At 41.0% G+C, this 22,900-nt stretch overlaps 1 protein-coding gene across 4 annotated transcripts in view; it reads left to right on the forward strand.

Moving 5' to 3' along the window:
* LHFPL2 (LHFPL tetraspan subfamily member 2) overlaps positions 1 to 22,900 on the forward strand; it is a 119,694-nt gene that overhangs the window by 82,451 nt on the left and 14,343 nt on the right. For 3 of the 4 annotated variants that reach the window (XM_032675174.1, XM_032675177.1, XM_032675175.1), the window contains exon 3: positions 21,068 to 21,853. In XM_032675174.1, the coding sequence (XP_032531065.1) occupies positions 21,424 to 21,853 (430 nt within the window). In that variant the 5' untranslated portion in view covers positions 21,068 to 21,423. Of the gene's footprint in view, positions 1 to 20,638; positions 20,743 to 21,067; positions 21,854 to 22,900 lie in introns of those variants that run through there. The other variant, XM_032675176.1, reaches the window with a different exon arrangement.

Consider the following 22,900-nt stretch of genomic DNA (forward strand, 5'->3'; position numbering starts at 1 on the left):
GAGAGTCTTGCTCTCTTCCCCCCCACTCCCTGTTGTTTGGTCCTGCCAGCTGGGGTGCATCTCATCTTCACTGGGAACCAGTTCAACTTTCTCACTGAGAAGATGCCTGTGTGCTTGCTTCCTGGGTTTTCTTTCCTACCCTTCTCGATTCAGTTTTTGTTGGGTTGGTAGATTCAGTCACCCCATGGAGGGATCCAGTGGCTACCAGAACAGTCAGGGGGAGAAGAAGGAAAATGTGTCTGGGATTGGGAAGAAAAAAGTCAGGTTTAGTCTCCAAAGAATCCCTGCTAGGCTGGCTCTGCTGTTACATCTTAAGTACACTCTTCACAATGTGTGTATGGGCATTGTAAAGTAGTGTTTCAGATGCAGAACAAGAGAGCTTTAAGAATGCTGTCGTACAGAGTTTAAAAGGTGAGGAAATGCCAGATTTGAGGGTGCTTGTGCAAAATAAAGTCTATACACTTCTAGGTGCTTTTCATCTCTTACTGTTAACATCCACTTGCTATCCCTGAGTAAGCTCATTGGGGTGTCCCCTGAACAGACCCTATCTGTTTCTTCATCAGCAAGTCCTGTCTCCCTGATCCAGTCTCTCCATCTTATTCCAGCTCACTTCATTCCTTCAGCCCACCCAGTCTCTCCAGCTGTGGTGTGGTTGTTATTGGTTTTGGTTTTGTGTGTTTGTTGGGTTGGTTTTTTTGGGTTTAGTTTTTAAAGTTCCTTCACTGTTTCCTTCTAAGTAGCCCCCCCTGCCTGGCCCTTTGCATAACCCAGTCACTGGCAGGAGAGAAAAGCATGCCCTGCCTTCAGCTCTGATTTCAGCTCTAGTCGGCCATGGTGCACAGCTGATTGAAATCACATGCTGTCTCCCGGGGATGGTGACTGCTCTGCTCTTCTGGTCAGGACTCCAGCTTGATGGAAAGCTGTGCAATGTGAGGGTGCAGACTGTGGAGGCTTGAGTCACTAGGCAAACTTATGAAAGGCTTACAGCTGCCAAACCAGAGTAGATGTGCACCTCTCGATGTCACACACCGGCTGATGGAATAGAAGATTTTATCCATTATTACAAGTCTTTCCTTCTCGAACAGAAGGTCACCAGAAGCTTTTAATACTGAAAAATGTATCTTCATTTTCTAAAACATCTTAACTGTTTGGCTGAAACTTGTGCAAAAAAATTCAGCCTCAGGCAGGCATCTAGTGTGGAAAGTTTCAGCCCAAACTGCTATTTTGGCAAAGTTGTTAGCAATGAAAAACTGTTTTAAGAGTGGAAAGTGTTGAATGATCTCTATTCTAAGGCAGAACTTACATTTTGGTGGATAAAGGGAACCTGTGATGGAGTTTTAGGCTGAACTGCAACAGCTTTCATTCCCCTTTCCTGTAAGGGGAAGCCCTTACCCAACTTGAATTTCTCCAACAAACTGTTTGCTAACACATATGTAGTTATTACCTTACGCAGCCTTAGCTGTTACCAAGGGGAACATGAAGAAGCTCTGTGCTAGCATTACTAAAACTTCAGAAAAAAAGTAACCTTGGATTGTGATGGCATACAAAGCTTTTTTTGCAGGTTCCCACAGCACACTGCTAATGTCGACAGGAAGCCAAGCAGTAGATTTTGTTATGGGATCCAGTTTTATAATTAGTTCTACACCATTTTGAGCATGTGCATCACCTAGGCTGGAAGTTACTGCAAACCCCCTTGAGCGTCTTGCATCTGCATCCCAGAGGATGTGTTTGAGAAACACAGCAACTGCCCTGCACATCCTGTTTTGGTTTGGTTGATTTATTGTCTTGTAATTTATAGACTGGCCATGTGAAGGGCATGAATCTCAAGTTTGACTGATTGCAGTGTAAAAGAAAGCTCTTTTCAGATCACCCTGAAATTCTTACCGCATTTTTGCCCAGCCATGCAAGCTTACCGCAGCCACAGCTGCTTTCATAGGTCTTGCTGAAACTTGAAACTGAGAGAAAAGTGGAGAAAGTCTGTATAAGATTTTTTTAATGGTAACTCCACACTGGATTTTTTCTGTTCCATTCTGCTTTCTTATGGCTTTATTCAGCACTACAGTTGTTTTTACGAGTCCCCTAATAAGCCTCTGTCTTGTGTTTAAGGTCAAAATTGTTTGTTGGGCGAAACATTCATCTGTGAAGAGTTTATGAACCAATTGTGAACTCCATTTCTAAGATCCTAGTTATATTACTTCAGTTAATATCATATTATGGATCTACTCTTTCATATGAATTAACACTCCTTGGATCTTCCCTTATATGTCACATTTTTAAGATCTCTGGCCATTCTTGTTTCTTGTTGCTGTCCTCTGATCTCTCTTGTCTTGCCTGCATCTTTTGCTGAAATGTAAAGCAAAAAGCTGGATGCACTGAAAGTGCATGGAATCACTGCCTTCTGTGTCTTGGTAGGAGTGCTGACAGATCTTTGAATTATAATGTTTTAGTTTTGCTTTTGTCATTGTACTTTTGACTCCTACTCAGTTGTGACCCATTTTACAGTCACTTCCTTTTCTGTAGTACCGCTAGCTGTTCTTCAGCCTGTATTTATAGACTTAATTTCTCCTTCTTGCTATTGGCCTACATTGAATGTTGTCTTTTTTGATTTCATGCTATTTTATAGCAGTGTTCTGCTATGTCCAGATTCCTGGATGCTTCAGTTATTTTAAAAAAATAAAAATGAAACTTCATTCATTATCTCCTTCTGTCTGAGAGGGAGAAAATGGAACACTTTTGAAGTAGAATTCATCCTGATCCCACCCCCCTGTCTGCTCCCTCCCCCTCCTTTTTTTTTTTTCCCCATTGCCAGAAACTTTCCAGATCTGTCTGTCTGCAATTCTCTGGACTTCTGAGCACATACACACATTCTTGAGATATAGCAAAAGATTATCTCCTTCTCACGTACTATTTCTAGCTGAGAAAGCAGCAAAGCTGTTTCAAAGTGCGTCAGTATCCTATTAGCCCTTTTCCTCATTTAATCTCATTGGTCTTAGTTAATTCATAGCCCTTGATATATACCAAGTCTTCAAGTTCATTGTGTTTATGATGTGTAATTGCTATAGGCAGATCCAATTACTTCCAATTCAATTTAATAAATTGAATTCCTCTACTTGAATGCCTCTTGAATTTCTTTACTATAGATCATGTCTGCCTTACAGTGAAAGGTTGTAAGGGTTGTCTTTGATTTAATCAGTTTTAGCTTACTCTATTTTTTTTTCATTGTCTTTTCAGATGTGTCTATTTCTTTGAAATGCAGTCTGGGAAAGCCCCTAATTGTTTGTACCTTCTGATAGCTGCTTGGTGAACTTAGTGTAAACCAGTGTCTCAGCTCACAATATGGCAACACAGCACAGGAATTTTTTGACATAGGTAGTCTTCTAGTGTTAACAGCCTATAGGGGCAATGTAAATGTAACATAAGTAAGGAGTTTAATTGTGAAAAGGAAAAACAAGCAACCCTACTTTCAGGAGAGAGACAGTGCTCAGCCTTGTTGTGTTCAAAATTAAAGTCAGGATGTGACAGGTATGCAGTGATACATTCACCTTCAACTAAGTTTCTCCATCACCTGTTTTCTTTAAGAAGCTGTTTCCCAGTGATTTCATGATGCATGTTTATTCTTCTGAACTTTTAAAAGGTCACTCATCATCTGAAGGGCTCTCTCAGATGATTAGTAATGTCTCACTTCCTGAATACCAGCCTCTAGAAGTGAAAACATTGTAACTGAGTGACTTTGTTATTTTATTTCCAAGATTACAGTTGTAGATGCATGTTAATTGTCAAAAGAAGCTTGTATTCCCTGTGATCAAATAGCAAGGCAAGCCTCATGGAAACAATAAGTTCATAAACTGTTGGCAATTAAATTAGAATTTTTAAATTATACTGAACATTTCTGAGTATAATCTGTGAAAACTTTCTGCTCAGAAGAAAAAAAAAAATCTATGTAAACATATTTATCATTTCAAAGTTTTGCTGTAGCTGAGAAGCCTTATATGTCTACAGCCTTGATGTTGTGTATTAGTTTCTTCTGGGAACCGAATTCAGACAATGTCACTAACCAGAGGGATTTGTGTCTTAATATTCTAGTGGGTACCTGAAAGCACTTTACTAGGTCAAAGATCAGTATCATAGTCTGTATTTGGTTTGTGCTTTAAGCCACAATTTTATTTTAACTAGGAGCTAAGTAATATTATGCATGGCAAGTTAGTGCAGAATATATCCAGCAATTTTTTCAAAATGAAGCAGAACAAAACACACACACCCACCACTTCACCCCTGTTCAGTGAGCATTGCCTGAATTTGTTACTGGAATTAAATGGGCTTCATTTTCTTACTTTCGTGGCTGGGGGAAAAAAGTGGGTGGGGCGTACTCTCTTGTCATGGTTTGAGAGCCCCAAAATCCAGTTCTTGAGTTCAAGCCCCCCTCCCACATCTCAACCTAGTGTGAGATGAGTTTTCCAGACACCACACAAGACTCAAAATGGGGGGAAGGGATTATATATTACAATGACTGTACAGATAAAATATTACAATACATTACACACACAATCTCAACTATCTCTACCATGACAAAACAGTATTTACAATGGATCAAATCTCTTCTCCCTTCCAAATAAAAGTCCAGGAGGGAAGAAGGAAGAGATCCTTTCTACTTTCAGAGCAGCAGAGTCTCTAGGGCAGCAGGCTCTTTTCTCTCATGCAGCAGCTGTAGCTGGATCTCTGCCAGTGCACACGAGGGGGTATCCAAGCCCCTCTCGGCCACTCGACTCCAAGCGAGGGTCTTCTCTTCCATGGGCTGTGTTCACCCGGACAAAGGTCACTTCACTGCATCATATCAACGAAGCTCAGGGGTCTTCGTGACGGTCCATATCTTCAGGGGATTCAGGCCCCCTTTGCAGAGCTCCGTGCTCTGTCTCAAAGCAGTGGGGGGCAAAGGCCTTCCTCTGCATTCCTTTGGCCGTCCTGGTCCAGCTTCCAGGACGCCTGAGCTTCTCAGCTCCTCTCTACAGTGCTGCTGCACTTCACCCCTCCTTTCTGGGAGGGGTCTCCAAGGAGTTTGGGGAGTTTGTTTCAGTTCTTACCCAAACTCTGTCTCTGTCTGTAGAGCTTAGTTCTGCTCTCTCTGCTGCTGGCTCTCTCTCGGCTCTCTCAGACAACTCTGTGTCTTCCTGCTCAGCTGCATGCTTGTTGCTGCTTCTCTCTTATCTCTTCTGGCTCTCTGTCACTTTTCCTCCTCGGTCAGTGCTGTTTTGCCGCCGCCGCTGCTGCTCATGGTGGAGAAACTTCTACCTTCTCAGCTACAGATACTTAGCCCAGTCTTACACTGTTCCAAGTCCCTGTAGCCTCCCAGCCGGGGGCTGGGGGGGGCTCAGCCCCCAGTGGGGCTGGAGTCCCCTCAGCTCATGGCTTTCACAACATGTCCACCTCTCCAACAACAACTACAACTACAACTTTCTTTTCCGGTCTGCTTGTGATATGTTTATATTTTGCAAAAGTGCTCATTGGCTCAAACCTCAAGGGTCACCACCCCCTGGGGGTTTACCATTTTATAACTTCAGGGGGAAAACTGTTTTCCCCACCACATCTCTGTTTTCTCTCTGTCTAGTTTTTACAGAGCATTGGTTTATCTGTGTTGGGATAACACTTACCTCCCTGAGAAACTGTAATGGAGCATTACTTTGAATTAATTTAGATGTACGTGTAGTAATATTGTCAGACTTAAAAATTTGCTCTATGCTAATGCTTGATTTTAGCAGGTTAAATATAAATATGTTTTAAAAGTACAGGTTCTTTGTATGCTACCTCACTTAATCAGCTGAGGTATAGTATATTTTTAAATCATGTGCTTTTTTAAAATCACATGCTTTTCAAAACCAGTATCCCTGTTTTTTCACTATTGATGCAAATACGGCTTGTGCCTACCAAGACAGGAAGAAAAAAAAAGGCAAAGAGTGGTTTTCTTTGTTAATGTTTTCCATCCTTCATTTGTCTTATAAAGAAATTGCTTGTTCTTGAGTGATAAGTGTACCTAAGTACACTACCAGCAAGCCTAAATTAATGCTTTTTGTCTCTGCTGTCTCAGAAAGCAAATAGGAAAATGGACACGTCATCAGTGCTTTTCTCAGTATAGTGCTGCTAAACACTTGTTTTTGAATGGTTTCAAAACGAAGCTCAGGGTAATTCCTGCTTTCCGAGCAATGTTAGTGTTCTTCAGGACATGACTGCAGAGTGATGAAAAACTTTAGTGAATTTTAGCAGCTGTATTGAGCTCTTGAGTGCTGTGATCCTTCAGTTACATGACTTTCAGTGGTATCCTACCCTTAGGTAACTGGATTGTTTGGGATTTTATAAGGGGATGTATCCAGATTTAGTCTAACTCAAGTTGTCTTCAGCAGCATTCTTCCGTGCATTGCCTCATAGTATTTTCAGGAGACAAAATATAATTTAAATTGTACAGAGGGATAACTGCCTGCTTGCCTCAAGATCCTTTTTGGTCGCCTCCTCCCAAAGAAATACTGTTTTGAGTTTTGAGGTTTAGCCTGTCATTCTACAGGAACAGTCCATTAAAAGGTTAGACTTATTTCCATAATCTCATGTGTTTAAAATAATTGCTTACAGGAGTTAATAGGTATCGTGTTTCTTGGTCTTAGTTGAGGCTGGTTGATTTTTTTACCCCCTGGCACTACGTTCTTCAATGTTGAAAAGTTACTGCTGTTCGATAAATTTCAGGTTTTTATATAAACTTCTTTTTACAAATTCCCCAAGAGTTTCCGAAGTTTAAGCCATCAGTGACCATTCCTTTGCACACATTTTAATTATTTGCTATTCCTTTACAGCTTCTTATAAAATTCAGTATCACTTTAATCATTTAACATTTGTATCATAAGTCTTCTGGTAATGTCATTTTTTGTACTGGTGAGTGGTGTAATGCATCTGCAGCTCAGAGGTGCCTGGAGCAAGGACACCTTCTTGGGTCAAACCTGCCACAGGCCAGGCAGACTTTATTTTGCTCCACTGTTGTCAAGAAGTGGTGTTGCTGCTGAGCTGACCTGCTGGTTTTGTTGGAGAATGGAGCAGGCTTTCTGAGTTGGCTGTCAGTAGCCAGAGTCTTGGAGCAGGAGCGAGCGTATCAGTCTCTACCCAGGTACAACAGAATATCCATAATCTCTGTTGTTCCTCTTCATATTTTAGCACACTGTCATTGTCTCTGAGTATGGTAACACTGCATTGGCATGCAGCTTTCCTGCACAGGTTATTTTAACAGCCTGTGTTTTCATTCCCACACTATGCTTTATTCCAGCACTCTCTTCCTCTCTCCAGCTGATTCCTATTTACTTATTTTCTTTTTAAGTATATTTGCATAAAGACATGGATGTTTTACTGTTACTTTCCTTCCTCAGCAACTTGCAACTGCTCCGGATTTATTTTTAGTATTTCACCTTATCTCTTCCTTGCATTTGCTTGTGGTTTAAGTACTTTCTGCTTATTGTTTCTTTTTATAGCTTCCTGTAAAAAAAATCCTTTAACAAAAAGATGGGTTTGAAAACAAGGGAAAGGAGTGTTTTACTCAGTATAACTGTGACTAGAATGTTAGTTTTACATTTCAGACACACACGTCTAATCTAACCTAACCTGTAATGTTTGTTTGTTTGTTCAATTTTACAAACCAACCAACTTGACAAGTTGTATATAGTCTTGTTGTAACAGTTCATAAAGCCAAAATCTGGTACACAAAAGTTTTACTACCTTTGGTAAAGGAGCTATATGCATTCTTGTTCTTGTATATGCATATTTCATTGCAGTTTCAACTGCTTTTAAGCCCCTGTGCATACAAGACAGTGTCTGTGGATTACACGGAATCAGGTGTGCGCACATGCTGGAAGCAGTATTTGGCTGCAGTTTTTGCAGTTTCTTATTTCAGCCTTGTGGCAGTTTAAGCCACACTAGAAATCTAAAATCCAATTTCCAGGCTTCCCCCCCCACCCCTTCCCACAATTTATCTCAACACTGGAGAGAAACTTTCAGGCCAGAGGCTTCTATAGGGGAAGGGGAAGTATATGCATTTATTTTCACAAATAAATATATTGTACAAACTAAAGGCAAATATATATATATATATATATATATGTATACATTTCTCTCAGTCCTTTTAAGTCCCTCCCTTTAACTTTAGTCCAGGAAGAGCTTTTCAAGGCTGCTGGGTAACCAGTCTCTCTCTCTTGTGGGAGTGTTCTGGGCTCGAACGCTCCCCCCTCACCAAGCTCCAGCTGTTTGTGGAAGTTTTTCCTCCTCACGAAGTCCAAGAAGATAACTTTGAGTCCTTGCTCCCCAGTCTGTGTCATTTCTGCTGTGTGATCTCTCTTTCTCAATCTCATACCTCGGTTCGTAGGCTGCTGCAGTGTAGTTCAGCTTATCAAGCGTCCTCCAAGTCAGTTCTCAGCTGCCCCCGGTCAGCTTTGGCACAGCAACTCCCGAGCTCTTGGCCCGTCTCCAGTTTCGCCTGGGATTTTCTCCCGAGCACCGAGCCTCCTCCTCCGGCCCGTCTCTTGGCTCAGCCGCCCCAATGCTGAGCCTCTCCTCCACTTCACAGCAGAGGGAAAGAAAAAAGGCCCCCTCCACAGCTTTAACTGTAGAAAGGAGGGGGAAGAGAGGGCTTGGCTGCAAAGCCTGCCTCTCTCCTCTTACCTCAGGTGCTGCGAATTTCTTCCTTCACAGCACACACTCCAAATGCTGACTCTAACTCTAGCCAAAGGTTGAGTTGGGGGGTCGCAGGGCTCCCCTCTCCCCCCCGGAGGGCAAGAGAGGGAACCCAGCCACCCCCGGCCTTCTCCACCTACACGCAGCAGACACCAACAGCAAAACACCAAGACTGCCCACAGCTTCTGGTGCTGTGTATATATGATTTTGGACAACATGGACGGTGATTGGCTCTCCAGGGAACACTGCCCTAGCACCCAATCACCTCTGAGCCCCCCTCTCTCAAGGGTAGGCCAATCTCAAACTATGACAAGCCTACAGTTGGAAGACAAGATATTGTGCATGTCCTACTCTTCTCAAAGTCTTCAAAATGCTTTAGAATTTTTGTGATAATTTATTAACCCTCCTGTAGTGAATACCAATGCCCTACTTTTGTACCTATGTATTTTGTAAAAGCATTGAAGAGTTCAATACAGCTGCAAAGACTCATGGAAGTCTTACATCACACTGCCAGAGTCATGATCGTGATGAGCAAATACAAATACAACTTACAAGGCAGCAATTACCCTAAGTTTGGTTTTGAAATTATACAAAAATAAGTATTGACTTCTCTATCTGATCTGCCTTCTATGTTCCCTTCCCTAAATAGGATAGTAGATTTTGATTGTAGAAAAAAAGGAACAAAGTAGTTATTTCGTTTCTTGGGGAAAACGTGCAGTAAACAAATGTGAGTGTTCTTGAAGTCAAGACACACACCTTGAAACCAGAGAAACACAATTGCCACTACTCATCTCCTGCACCAATCTATGTAGGTCTCTTCCAAACCAGAGAAGACAAGCCTGTGACTTTCGATAAAAGATAAGCCATGTTTTCTTGTGCTCTACCCAGAGTTGCTCAGGCAGCATCTTAAAACATTGCTGCAAAATGACTCAATACCAAAACAGACATCACCAGCAGTACAGATGACACCAGCAATGAAGCCAGTGGTGACAGCTCCACTATTAAAGCCTGGTACGTGGTGAATTTTTCCAAATACAAAGGTAAGCAGTCAGCATGGATCTCTGACCTACAAGGGCAGAACCATCAAGGGCACAGGGCACAAGTTGCAGCTGTGCAAACACAGCCTGCTGCCAGGAGGCTCCTGCATCACTGCTGACAGCTCTGAACCACTTGTTCGCGTGTACCAACTGGCCTCTGGTCACATCCCAGGACCATCTGCTTTAAGAGCCTCTCACTTTTGCCTTACAACAAAGCCCTCTTTCTAGGAGAGCTGCAGAGGAATCTAGATTTTGCAACAGCAATTATGTCATCTCAAGCAAATTGGTATTTCCACAGCTCATTCAGATGAGATTATTTTCCAAATGATAAGTCAGGCCAGTTAAATCTTTTGTTTTGGCTATGCTGCAAATGGACCAGACTGCACCAAAAAGCTTTGAGAGCTTCTTCTTTGTTAATCCTGCCATCATCACAGCTCAGAAAAAAGTGATTACAGAAGCAAGGACTCAAATAGTTGTTTTAACCTGTTTGTGTTCTGTTTTTTTAACTTGGTAAGTTCTGTTTTACCCTAGTGCACAAAATGTAATGTACACCAACAAGTGTATTCTTGGAATTTATCCTATGCAGGACACCAATTGTATCTGTCAACTCTCATTCTAGATGATGAATTAAAGTGTAAAAGATAAACAATATCCCAAAAGAAATAACCCCTTACTTTTTCTAAATATGACATTCAGTGAGCACAGATTAATTAACTTTGTTTCCAATTTCCTGTAGAATTGTATTCCCTGACATATATATAAGAAAGGGGAGCCTGTTGTGCCATTTTGGCACAATAGATGCCAAATTGATGATCTGCAAGTGTTGCAAACAGTGTTCATCCAATCAGTGCTTGGAGACTGGTAAGGTACTGAATGTGCATTGAAGCTGTTTTGTTTCCCTTTTGATTTATTCAGTGGATTGTGGAAGTTGTTACAGTTTGGGATTTTTTCTTAATGCTTTGAGATGATAATTTTGGAATTTTACCTTTTATATAAATATTTTTATGGTTAACTCTAAGTAAATTAAGAACTTGGGTATCCCTAATCTTTTCACTGCTAAAATAGATAAATCTCCTGATTCAACTTTTATTCAGGAAGAATCGAAAGTGATTTTCCTTAGGGAGAAGTTTCCAAGCCTTTTTACTATATACATACTGAAGACAAAACTTTTAACTCTGTCAGATACCAAGATTCTACACATTGTCAGAGCTCTGAAGCTTAATAATGGGTAGCAGTCATTGGAAAGCATTTCAGTACACTAAGCAATGCTTGATTAAAAAAAAAAAAAAGAGCAGACCAAACCCCTCCTTTAGAGATTATAGTGTTGGTCTTTTTATTTCTACCGGCACATTTTTGTCCTCTCTGTGTTTAGGTCATCTATTTTGATGAAATGAGTTGTTTTTCTAGGAGGGCATTTATTAGTAAATGGAAGATAAAATTCATAATTTGCAACCATGTATTTTAAAGAACCAACTAATGCTAAAAATTAACGTTAACAATGTACAAAATACAGTGCACTGTTTAGAATTGTTTTGAAAAACTGATTTCCATGATGAACAGTTAAACTATTTCTTGTACTGTCTACTTACACTGTACTTTTAATTTTGTACCGAAGTTTTACGTTTACATAGAACTTGAAATGCAACAAGAAGATCTAGTAGCTAAGCTGATATTTAAAGATCATTTCCAGAATTCAGTTAAAGTGTTTGAAACTTACAGAGCAGACGGATTTCCTTAAGGCTTGTAGTATGCAGGGACTTTCATCTTAGTAATAGCTGTCTATCTATGCCTTGGGAAATCTTCAGATAAGCAGGTTTGATTTTATTTATTTGCATTTCCCAATGGGGAAGACATCATCAAGAACTTTCCACCTTTTGGCAATAGTGCAATCAGATGTTACCTTCACACTAGTTTTTAGGCTGCATTTGCTTTCAAAAGGATTAATGTCAGTGAAAGCTTTAAAAACAAACTAGCCAACCCAATACATAAAAAGGTGGTCTGTCATGAAGTAAGTGTCCTCCCTGTAACCTTGTGGGACCTGTGAATATCTCCTATGGCCCTATAGCTTCATCCTCTTCAGTAAGGTATGGATGTGGGAGAATCATCCCCTAAAGGTGTTAAGAGTGAATTTTTGGCCTTCTTTGAAGCAGAAGTAGAGAAGGCTAGACGTAAGTTTATTCCTTTGCATGTGAATTTTTGTTTCCTGATAGGATGAACAAGCTGTTGTGGCATGTTGCTGTGGGAATTATCTGTTTCAACACTGAATACTATAGGAAAAAATTACAGTTTAATAACAAAACTGTTTCTCAGTGAGCAGAAAATCAAAGTTACTATTGGAGATGGGACTGTGTCTATGGACATACTTCATGGAGGAGAGGTACCTTTGCAGGTGGTGTGTCAGGGCTGGAGATTCAAAGTGACACAGGAATAGCTGAGGTTTGTGCTTGAAAGATGACAAGAAAAGTGGCTGGTACAGTGCATGACACTGTGGAGTATATTCAACCCCCAGAGTTTTAGGGTTTCTAATGGCAACATCCAGGTTCAGTTCTAACTGTTGCTACAGACTTAATTATATGACTGAGGAACGCCTCATTTGGAGAACTGGGATGGTTAATAATGCCTTCTTCCTTTCGTTTTTCCTATATATCTAGATGGTATTACCATACCTATATGCATATCCCCCACACAGGTCCAATTTTAGTTTGCAGGAAGTGCTGCTATGACACAAACCACAGGACATCAGAGGCAGAGGCATGATAGAGCATTTTCAGAGAAAGAGAACCTCAGAAAGGTGCAGAATTTTTTTTTCTCCTCTAGCCCTTTTCAGCTTCAACAAACTTTTATTAGTTATCCATTTTCATGGTTGTATACATTTTAAGTATGGAAAAGAGTTGTTAGCCATACCTAGTCTAGCAAGTTAAACTGCATAAAAAAAGCCAGAATTTTGCACAGTACTCAGCTTGTAGAAGTATGTCCAATCTTGGCTTTAGAATTGAATCAAGGTGCTAAACTAAATCATCTGTTTATTTTTGTTTCTTGCTCTAAAATAAGTTGTCCAGAATTTCAGTTATTAGTCTAGATTTTTCCAAGCTCTCTGTGGTGCGCTTCCATTTTAAAACTTAGAGATCCCAGCTGAACAAAACATTCCTGTAATTATTGATTCATGAAATGCACAGTATTGAAAATATCTCAGTTCTTCTCTCTTTGGCCACGATTAAGAGGTTAACCATTAGTGCCAGCTAAAGCTCACATTCAGTAGATGTTCACAGAGATATGCCTCTCTCTCTCTGAGTACATTACCTTTTCCCAGACCAAAAAAAGGGGGTTTCCTGCACTTTTTTCAAGTTTGCTGTTGTGTGTGGTGCCCAGATACTTCAGATGTCATTGTCAGCATGGAAATATGGCGGCTCTGATACATCACAGTCTTTTTCAGTTACTTGAGCCACTAGTTCTCCTCAGCTCTTTTACAACCAAAAGTCAGAGTTTGGTCAATAAAGATGTTCCTGTCATGTACATGAGGTTTTTGCGTTCTGTGCTGAGCTGCTTGTCTGTATTGATTGCTTTTGAAGGACATTTCACTTTCAGTTTGAATTAAGAAGAACGGAAATTATTATGTACATTTTGAAACACAATAGGTTCTCCATCTCATCTGTCACTGCTATCGCAGCATGTAGTTTGCTTAAGCTGTGTGGCTTGGGTCCAAAGATCCAAAGTGCATCCTGTTCTGCCAAATGTGTGTCCTTTCCTCACTGTGGGAATGTTACATATCATGAACCTGGGGAGCAGTCGATACCTGTGAGGTGGTTTTCCAAGTGGTGGCTTTCTGGAACAACTGATGTAGAAGATTGTTTACAGCCATTTGCAATGAGTAACAGTGCAAACACCTGTGGGTCCATCCTGCTCACAAAGGGCAGTCCTTGGGTCTACAGCCTTAGATCTTGCCTCAACAGAAGAATGACCCGCCCCTGGCTATTCAGACAGGCTGGAGAGCCACAACCTTTGTGGTTGCTAATGCAGCCACAAATGTGAAAGGAGATACTGCAATGGTTTCCTTTTGAGAATTAACTGAAGCAGTGTTTCCTTCACACAGGGAGCCAAGGCTGTTTGCAGGACTTTCTGCTTTGTCTAGAGGCAAATGAGGAACCCAGTTTAGTATCCCATGTTGGCCTAACTTCAGTAGGCATCTCTGATAAGTGCCTTTCTCTTAAGCTTGTTTGTCTAAAACAGCTTCTATTCCTTTCAGTTTGAAAGACAGTTCCTTCCTAAACAGTCCTTGGATCTTTGATCTACTGTGTTTGTGAGGCTTTTCCTGACAGCATTGTCTTTTTAGTAAGCAATTCCCCAGAGGTTGCTGAACAGTATCACAACTGAGTCATTCTTTCCTTCCCTGCCTGTTTTTCTCCCTAGTTTCATCTTAAACAATAACCAATGTATTAGTATAATAAATGCATTAATACAATATTAATAAATTATTAAGAGTAGTTCCAAATTTGTCATGATGAACTCATGGGAGTGAATTGTTTTTTACAACAAGCACAGATTCCAAGTTTTTTTGGGCTGATACTTTAGCTGATGCCCATACTATTAACTCTTTAAACAGCCATAGCCTAGCCTCCTTTTAAAGTAAAAATCCTTAGAAAAAAAAGAGGAAGGATTTGTTACTACCAAAGATCATTAGTTCTTTCCTTTTGACTTCCTATTTTCCTCCTAACCTCCCTTTCTTCCAATCAGACTCCTTTAGAAGCTGTAGTTAAGAGTTTTAAGAAGTAATCACAACACAATTTGGGTCTGCTTGACAGATGTGATAACGTAGATAACCACGAAAGGGGGTTTCAGATGAGACTTTTGAAGATTGAAACTTAAGTGAGCTAGTGACAAAGCAAAGTAGGAAAAGAAACTCATGATTCTACTCCCAGTTGGTAAATTCCTGAGCAGTTAGACGATCATTACTTGTAGCCAAGATTGCTCCCTTAGTGATGATTTTTGATGTGATGTGTAATTTTCTCCTGAGATAGCAACAATAGAAATACTACACATTAGCTTTTCTTAGCATTGTAGGTTTTAATAAATTTTGGAATTACAAAAGATCTTGAGTAAGTTTTCAAAACACAACGTAATGGCTGTAGGTTTAAGGAATTTTTTAAGTCAATAAATACAGAGCAATGGAACAAATCTCCTGCTTGAGAATTTATGCTTGAGAGGCAATGCTGGAAATCTCAGTTAGCTTGATCTCCTCTTAGTGGGGGGGCAATAAGCAAAGTTTTGTCTGGATGAGGGAAGAGGGAAATGAATCCTGTGTTTAAACCTCCCCTGCAGTTGGTCTGAAAATTTGGAAACTCTTATTCTTGTAGTGATTTTTCAGTGATGTACTGGCCTCATTAAAGTCAGTGGGAGTTTTGCCATGGTTTTTAATGAGGTCAGAAAAAGAAGAGTACATTTCAACTGCCTCTTTTTTTTTAAGTTGGAAAGAGGTTTTATATTTTTCTTTTACAGTAATGTATTCAGGAAACAAATCCACCTGTAATTAAATAGCATTTTCCATAGCAGTTGCAAGATGAGATGGAATAAACATCTTGTGTAGCTTCAGAAGAACAACATTCACTGTCAGCATTTTTTTAAACTTTCGTTTTTATATTTATTTTTTACTTGTTGGTGTACATAGTATTTGAGCACATGTAGGATAGTTTAATTTAAATTTTGCATCTTAAAGCTCTGCCTTTGATAGGAAAAGGCTGAAGCAAACAGGGCAATTCAAATGAAAGGCAAGGAAATAGGGATTTGATTAGGATACTTCAGTGAGTTTTGACTATTTTGCAAAATATTTTAGTTTTCAATTCCATTTCTTATATTGTGCCAGCAGGAACAAGACATGATGCATTGTAAGTCTACATTCCTTCCATTACTAGTGAAATTCATCTGTCTATGAACAGATTTTGACATGTTTTCAACCACCTGTCACAATAATGCACTCATTAGTATGCCTGTGCAGGTTTATAACAGTTAAATATTTATGAGATATGCAAATATTTGCTCTCTTTCTTTAATTCACAAGTGATGACTAATCAAAGCTTTCCTCTATTTTCTTCAAGTAAAAAGCTCCGCTCTGGAATGTTGTTTTAGTAGGCAGCAATTCGATGAAAATATGAAGGTGGTTGGAGGGGGAGGGAATCCTTTGCTATTCTCTATTTGTCTGAATCTGTGCAACCACTTCAGCTTTAAAGCACCTTCTCCTGTTTTGTTATTTGACCCTGAATATTTTTGATGATGTTGAAATGTGTTGTATTTAAAAAAACAAAACAAAGACACACTGAAGTATCCAAGTGTCCTTCCCTCTTCCTGGTCCAGGTGCTTCCTGTGGTGAGTATGCACTGCTTACCAGAAACCAGTGCCAGCTGAGCTCCTTATATTCTGCAGAGAAAGCCTACACCAAACCTTTTAGGACAACTGGTCTTTCCTTAAGTACTAAACTTTGTCCCTGTTCTCTTATGATAGGGTAATGTGATGAATATACCTTTTCTTACATTTGCAAGTCACCTCTAGGTGTGTGTGGATAGAAATGCAGAGGTGCACCTTTAGCGAGGTGAGTTGGTGTTCATGGTTCTATCTCCTGAGAAATGCTGCTTGTTGTCTAGTCCACTGCTTTGAAGACTGCATGGAAGTTGGCAGAATCCTGCCATCTCCTCCTGAATGGCAGCTCCTGGAAGAATGGTGAGAGGACCAAATGGGAGGAGAAGTTTATTTACCCACATTTATCACTCACCCAGAAAATGAGTAATCTCTAATGCTCATACCACATTGTCTTAAGTGTAGTCCTTCCTGTGTGTGTGGTTTGATGGTTGGTTCACTCTGCCAGGCAGGGTAAGCTCACAGTTGACCAGCTTGCTTGCCCAGCAACACTCATGGATGAAAGCTGCTCGTGTGGACCTGGGTGAGGGTCAGCTTGAGGTAATTGAGTCTTAGTGTGTGAGCTTCTTTCTGTTTGTTTTAAACAAGCAGTCTGCAAACATCAACACAAATAGGAGCCCCTTACACTCTCACAGTTCAAAGCATTTTCAGAGAGTTTATAACTGCTGATGAACAGTTTCAGAGAAAGCAGATCCCAGGCTTCCAAGATTTGCACATTCTGCAATATGAGGTGCTCGAGCTTGTGTATTGTAAACAAGGTTTAGAAACTCCTTTATGTAGTGGTCCTTTGGACCTCACCAAGCTTTAGAAGAAAATGTCTAACTGTGCCTGGATTTATTTTATAAACCAGGACGGCTTCAGCAATCTGTGTGGCCTTCCATTCAGCTGTTTGCTTAAGTCAAGCCAAAAGCCACTTATCTAAAGATGATTTATTCTCACTCTTGAGCTGAGAGAACTAGGCTGGAAAGGGTGAAAGCTGAATCATAGGTTTTAGTCTGAGCCTCTGTCTTAAGTCAAATCATAAGGGGAGCATGAAGGACTGACCATGACATTGTTCTGGAAGGTACTTGTGGTTCTCTTGTACATTGCTTGTCGGACACCTTTTTAAAATAAACAGCCATGGTATGTGATTGACTTAGATTTGAACTTTGTAGCTGTTCCTTCCTATCTGCCTGGTATGCCAAAGCAAAGTCCTGCAGCTCAACATCTCTAAAATCAAAACCTTAATTCAAATATTGTAATTTGGATCAGCTTTCTGGGTTTGGCAGTGTAAGCAAAATGGAGACAAGTGTGTTTCTTTATCTAGTTTAGAAAAATAGATGTTGTTTATATACTTTGTATGTAGGAACATTGTGTAGTAAAAGGCAGCAGCTGGACAGTCCTCACTAGAGATGTGAAAGTATGACTAGAGGCAGTGTATCTGGCTGTCAAAATTGCATCTGAAGAGAAAGTAAGTTTTAAAGATGTTTTAAGATGGTTTGTTTTGTTAGATTAAAACAACCAAAAGATTTTTGCATTTGAGAACTTCAGTTGTATTCTCTCTGGGTGCTGTGAGGATCTGATGTTCTCGTTAACATCTTTTCACTGTGTTAGACTTCACTTCATGCAGAGCCTTACCATGAGCATGGTTCCAGTAGCCAAGTAAATGAGGCTGAAGGTTATAGGTTTGACCCATCCAAGAACTGTGCTGTCCAGGCAAGGAATGGTGGGTTATATGGTGGGGCAGGATGGCTCTGCCAAGACCCTTGTGCTGCCATGGTGAGCAGCTCAGGTGGGCATTTGCTGTGCAGGGCTGTTTCTCTCCTGGGACCCTTGCTTCCTAGCATGGATGGCCTCCTTTCTCTCCTGTGCAATTGAATGCAACAGTAAAAATAAGGGGGGGCCCAAATGACTAAGGGGTGGGGCTACTTTTTGTAGTCCGCTTCTTCAGCAAGAGTTAATACCAAAAGGGTTAAAGAACCATTGTATATATCAAATTTGGATTGTCAAAGCAAATATTTTGACAGTCAGTCAGAAATGGATATTGAGGGGCCTGCTGTGAAGAACATACAGTTCTGTTATGGAAAAAACTTGTTAAGGGATGGGAAACTGAGTGGAAGAATAAACAGCTAGTTTTCAGCCTTGCAAGGGCCTAGCTTGAGCTTCTGTTGAGCAAAAATGAAAAAAAAAAGGGGGTGAGCAGAGTGCCGGTGTGAGGTTTCATGAAGCACAGATGTTTAGCACAGCCTGTTGCTGGAAAGGCTTCCAGGAATGACACAAACATGCTGTTAGAGCCATGGGATGGTTGGTTAGGTTCATTGGGAAAGCCAAGGTGGGGGGAGGAGGTTGTTGGAAGGATAAGGTTAACTGTATAAATGTGACTGAACTGTAACTTTTCTCCAGTACTCTATCTGCAATCTTTCCTTTCTAGATCTCAGAAAGAAGTGCCTCTGCCCATCCGCTGGGTTCACCGTCCTACTTTATAAGTTTTTGTCTGTCTGCTAACAAAAAGGAGTTGTAGGTGAATGGTTATCTCATTTCAGGGCATCACTAGTGAAAGAATAAACTTATGCAGCAGTTCTCACATGAGTAAGAGTACATTGCTCTGCATATGTTTGCACCAGAATAAAATACTCATTGCTTGGGAAAAGCCCAATTGTGAAGGTTTTAATGAAAACTGTACTGAACTATAGTTCTCAATGACATCTACTAACTAACTTTTAGATCCTGCAGAGTTTCCCTGTGTTGCACAACAGGGAAGTATATGCTCCAGTGAATTCCTAAGATTTAACATGACCTCTGTATCATCTTTAGACAGGCTGTTTTGCTTATGCAGTGACTTTTCTGGAGGTACTGTGTTTTAAAATGTTGATGCAACTTATTCCTGCACTTATGTTTCAGTTGGAAAAGAACCCTATGGTTTGGTCTTTTCTTTTAGTATAAGATCTCATGAGTGACATGCTTTTATGACTGCCAGTGTTCATTTGGAATTTCCACCTACCTATGTAAATATGAACTTTGTTCTCATCTGTGTTCAATAAACAGTATTTATCATTCAGCAGGTACAGAGTAGGCAATAACAGCTATGACGGATGTCGAGCTCTCGTGTCCCTTGCACCTCAATTAAAATCCTGGAATTACAAAGATGAGGAATGGGTGTAGTTCTTGCGGAGAAAACCAGATTTTAGAGCTTTTTGGAGCATCTCTTAAAAAAATAAAGACATTTTCAATTAAATTCTCTTTAATCATGCAGATGATATCAGAAGTATGTAGATTTGTAGTGGACATTTCGTACATTTCAGTCATTATTTAAAGTGGAAATACTGAGCAAATTAACTTTTTCTTTGGCACTTTCTCTCCAAAAAACAGAAAATTAGCTGAACCGTTATCTCAGTATGTCTAAAAACACAATTAAATATGTTTTGCCTTTTTTGAGGCAATGCCATAAAATTGAACTAAGGGAGACAAATTCTCCTTTACAGCTCTTTATACCAAGGGAATCTGCAGATCTAGATGATTCATTACTACTAGTACAGGAAAGAGTAGAAATTGCTGGATGAAATTCTGAATGTGTGAAGTTGTGGGTGTGTGTTTCATTTTGCATTCAGTGGGACTAGTATTCAGCCGCTGGACTCAAAACTCCTAAGAAATTAAATACCAACCCCATGACAAAGCTAAAAAAATATTGGGGATGTCTGTTTTCCTGGCATCTGCTGACCACTTAGCATTTGGCAGCAGGGCAGCAGCGAGGTCCAGATCTGCTTCTTGACTCTCTTGCCTCCAGTTCAATGTTGGTATTTTGGGTTTTATGAGGAAAACTTGGAAGCCTTATGTTCTCACCATGGAAGGGGTAACATGAGGGCATTTCCTGGTCCCACCCTTGCTTTCAGGCGACTCTGTTTCAATTCAAGCACAGAGGCATGTGCAATGACCCATTTTTTATTTTGAGGCTGATATTTGGAGAGGAGTTGGAAGTATAATGGTCTCTGCCTCTTGTATTAAGATGAGTGTAACTCTGGGAATGTCATCAGCTACTGTTGAAAGGCAGCAGTAAGGCTTGGGGAAAGCCCTGGGGAACATTTTGCTGCAGTCATAGCATACAGAGAACTGTGGAAGAGGGGAATTGAGATGAGATAGGAAGCCCAAGGCTCACTGGCAACCCCTCTCTGTGGGGCTCTTGGACAGTTGGCAGTGACTGGGGCACTTTTCCACAGATTCTTGTTTACAGTGGTGTAAACCACTCAACAGAGGCTGCCTGCGTTGGCATCAGTTCAAGTTGAGGTGTGTGAGAAACCTGGATACAGAACCCAAGAAGCACTGCTCCTGCAAAATCCAGGCTTCAAAGGGGTCACCACATCACAGGGGGTGGACTGTCCTCAGCTGTAATCCTGTTCACCTGCTCTTGAGGTGGGGTTGGCTCAGCTGTCGTCAGCAGAAACCCAAAAGGTTGGAACAAGGTTCCTTTATTGCCCTTTGCACCCAGGTGCTAATGGCATGTGGAGCTGTGTCCGGCTTCCGTCCCAGAGGCATGCCATGCCGCCTCCCCAAACTGAAGGCAGGAGCTGCACATCTGTGAAACTGCTTAAACATGTCCTAACATTTTGCTGGATGACTGCCAGCACCCTTGGTAATTTCGACCAGAAGATGATGATGGGGGTGTGGTGGTAGGAATGGGTGGGACCGCTGAGTGTTACTGAGACCTTTGCTTGCAAAGTGCTTGACAAACACCCGCAGTGGGACAGGGCACAGCAGATACTGTAAGTATAAGTATTGGCAGTGGGGGGGAGAGATTAATTACTCCCCTGGGACAAACCAGGGAGGTTTCCAGCAAGCTGTTTGATGTGCCCTTGTTAGAGCTTTTGTATGTTGATGTGGATTTGTGCTGGATCTTGGCTCTTTGTGGAGGTGGAAATTACTTTTCTCTCACTGCAGATGTGTTTTTTTTCTTGTAGGTGTGTGATGTCAAACAGTGCGCAGTCCTTGCAGCCTCCCCCACCAGCCTGCAGTGTCATATGCCAGTATGAATATTAAGAAAGAAAACTGTATTTCAGAGCTCAGCATCCCAGAAGGAAAAAAGGAGGAACTAAACAGAAACAACAAATGACTGCACTGCTTGCAAAACTTGAGGCTGTTCATTTTTTCTTCTGAGAAGCTTCATCTTGGCCTTTGTGAGAGAGTTGAAAGAGTAGCCGGAGCAGACTTAGTAGTTTTCTTAGGGTCCTTTTTTCCTTTTTTAATTTAATTTTTCCCCCCAGTGCCTGGATTTTAAGACTGTCTGCTGCACTGATCACAAGCACTGGACATCAATATGTGTCATGTCATTGTAACGTGTCGGTCAATGCTATGGACTCTCCTGAGTATCGTGGTGGCATTTGCAGAGCTCATTGCCTTCATGAGCGCAGACTGGCTGATTGGGAAAGCAAAGCCTTCAAGCTCCGAGGATGTGGACAACAGAACAGGGGGATCGCAGGAGCCTTACCATCCAACTCTGGGCATCTACGGGCGCTGCACCAGAATCTCCCACATGCAGTTTTCTAGACGAGACACGCTTTGTGGTCCTTACGCTGAAAACTTCAATGAGATTGCCAGTGGGTTCTGGCAGGCGACCGCTATTTTCCTAGCCATGGGAATCATGATTCTCTGTACCGTGGCATTTGTGTCTGTCTTTACTATGTGTGTGCAGAGTATTATGAAGAAAAGCATTTTTAATGTCTGTGGGCTGCTACAAGGGATTGCAGGTATGTGCACTTTGAGAACAACTAACATTTTTTATTTTGGGGCTATTCAGACGAAGAAATATAGCAATTCTCTCCTGTCTGCAGACAGACTGCGTTAGACAGACGCAAAGCAATTCTATACGCTGATGTTTACTCGAACACAACTGAAATTTATAGCTATACAGCATGTAATACATCGACACTGGCAGCAGAATTGCAGCCCGATGTGTGCCAAAATGAAATGACCAATGTTGCTTTTGTTTGCTGTTCATTTTTCCCCCTCTGTTTGATTTCTTTCAATTACAAAAACTTCTCTCTTTTGTTACCAGCAGAGAACAAAGTTAATACTCACGTTAAGGCAGTCTGTCTCCCTCTTGCTACTTTAGTAATTTTTCCATGGACAGAAGGCAGTTCCCTCAGTGTCTCAGAGGCTTCATGGCTGTGGTGAGAGTAAATACTACCCCAGGACTAAGAACTGCCAGTAGTTGCACACCCAGTTCCTGCAGCATTTCGTGCTGAGCAGCCTCCTTCAAAGCTGACTAGTGATAACCTTGTGATAAACCCTTCCTTTAGCCATCTTATTGTTCAGTTGTAGTTACACAGTCCACTAAGCTTATCTTTTCACTGTCAGAGGATCAGCTGTGCTTTGCCTGAAAAGATGAATTTGTTCTAGAGATTTGGTGTTTCTGCTTAAACCTCTAGATTTTACAAAGATTAAATGACTGTTAGCAAACCAGCCCTGGACAGTGCTAGAGAAGTATTCAGCTTTCTGTAGTTGCCAGCAGCCATGGGGAGAACCTGTCTCATACACAGGGTTTTATCGTTTGTGCTCTGTGTGTGTGTGGTCATCTGCAGGAGGAGAGTGATCTTCTGCCCTACCTCAGGGAGCCCTCACAGACTGTAAAGAAGGAGGGAATGAGCAGGGACACTTTCTCTTTCTCTTTTGGTGGTGCTCTCAAGCAGATGTTTTCAACTCACAAAATTATTTCATTACAACAAAAATTAGGAGTTTTAACTTGTTTGCTTTAAATATGAATCCAGCTTTCCCTCTTCTCACCTCCACTGAGG

Source organism: Chiroxiphia lanceolata, chromosome Z (assembly GCF_009829145.1).
Source record: "Chiroxiphia lanceolata isolate bChiLan1 chromosome Z, bChiLan1.pri, whole genome shotgun sequence".
Lineage (NCBI taxonomy): Eukaryota > Metazoa > Chordata > Aves > Passeriformes > Pipridae > Chiroxiphia > Chiroxiphia lanceolata.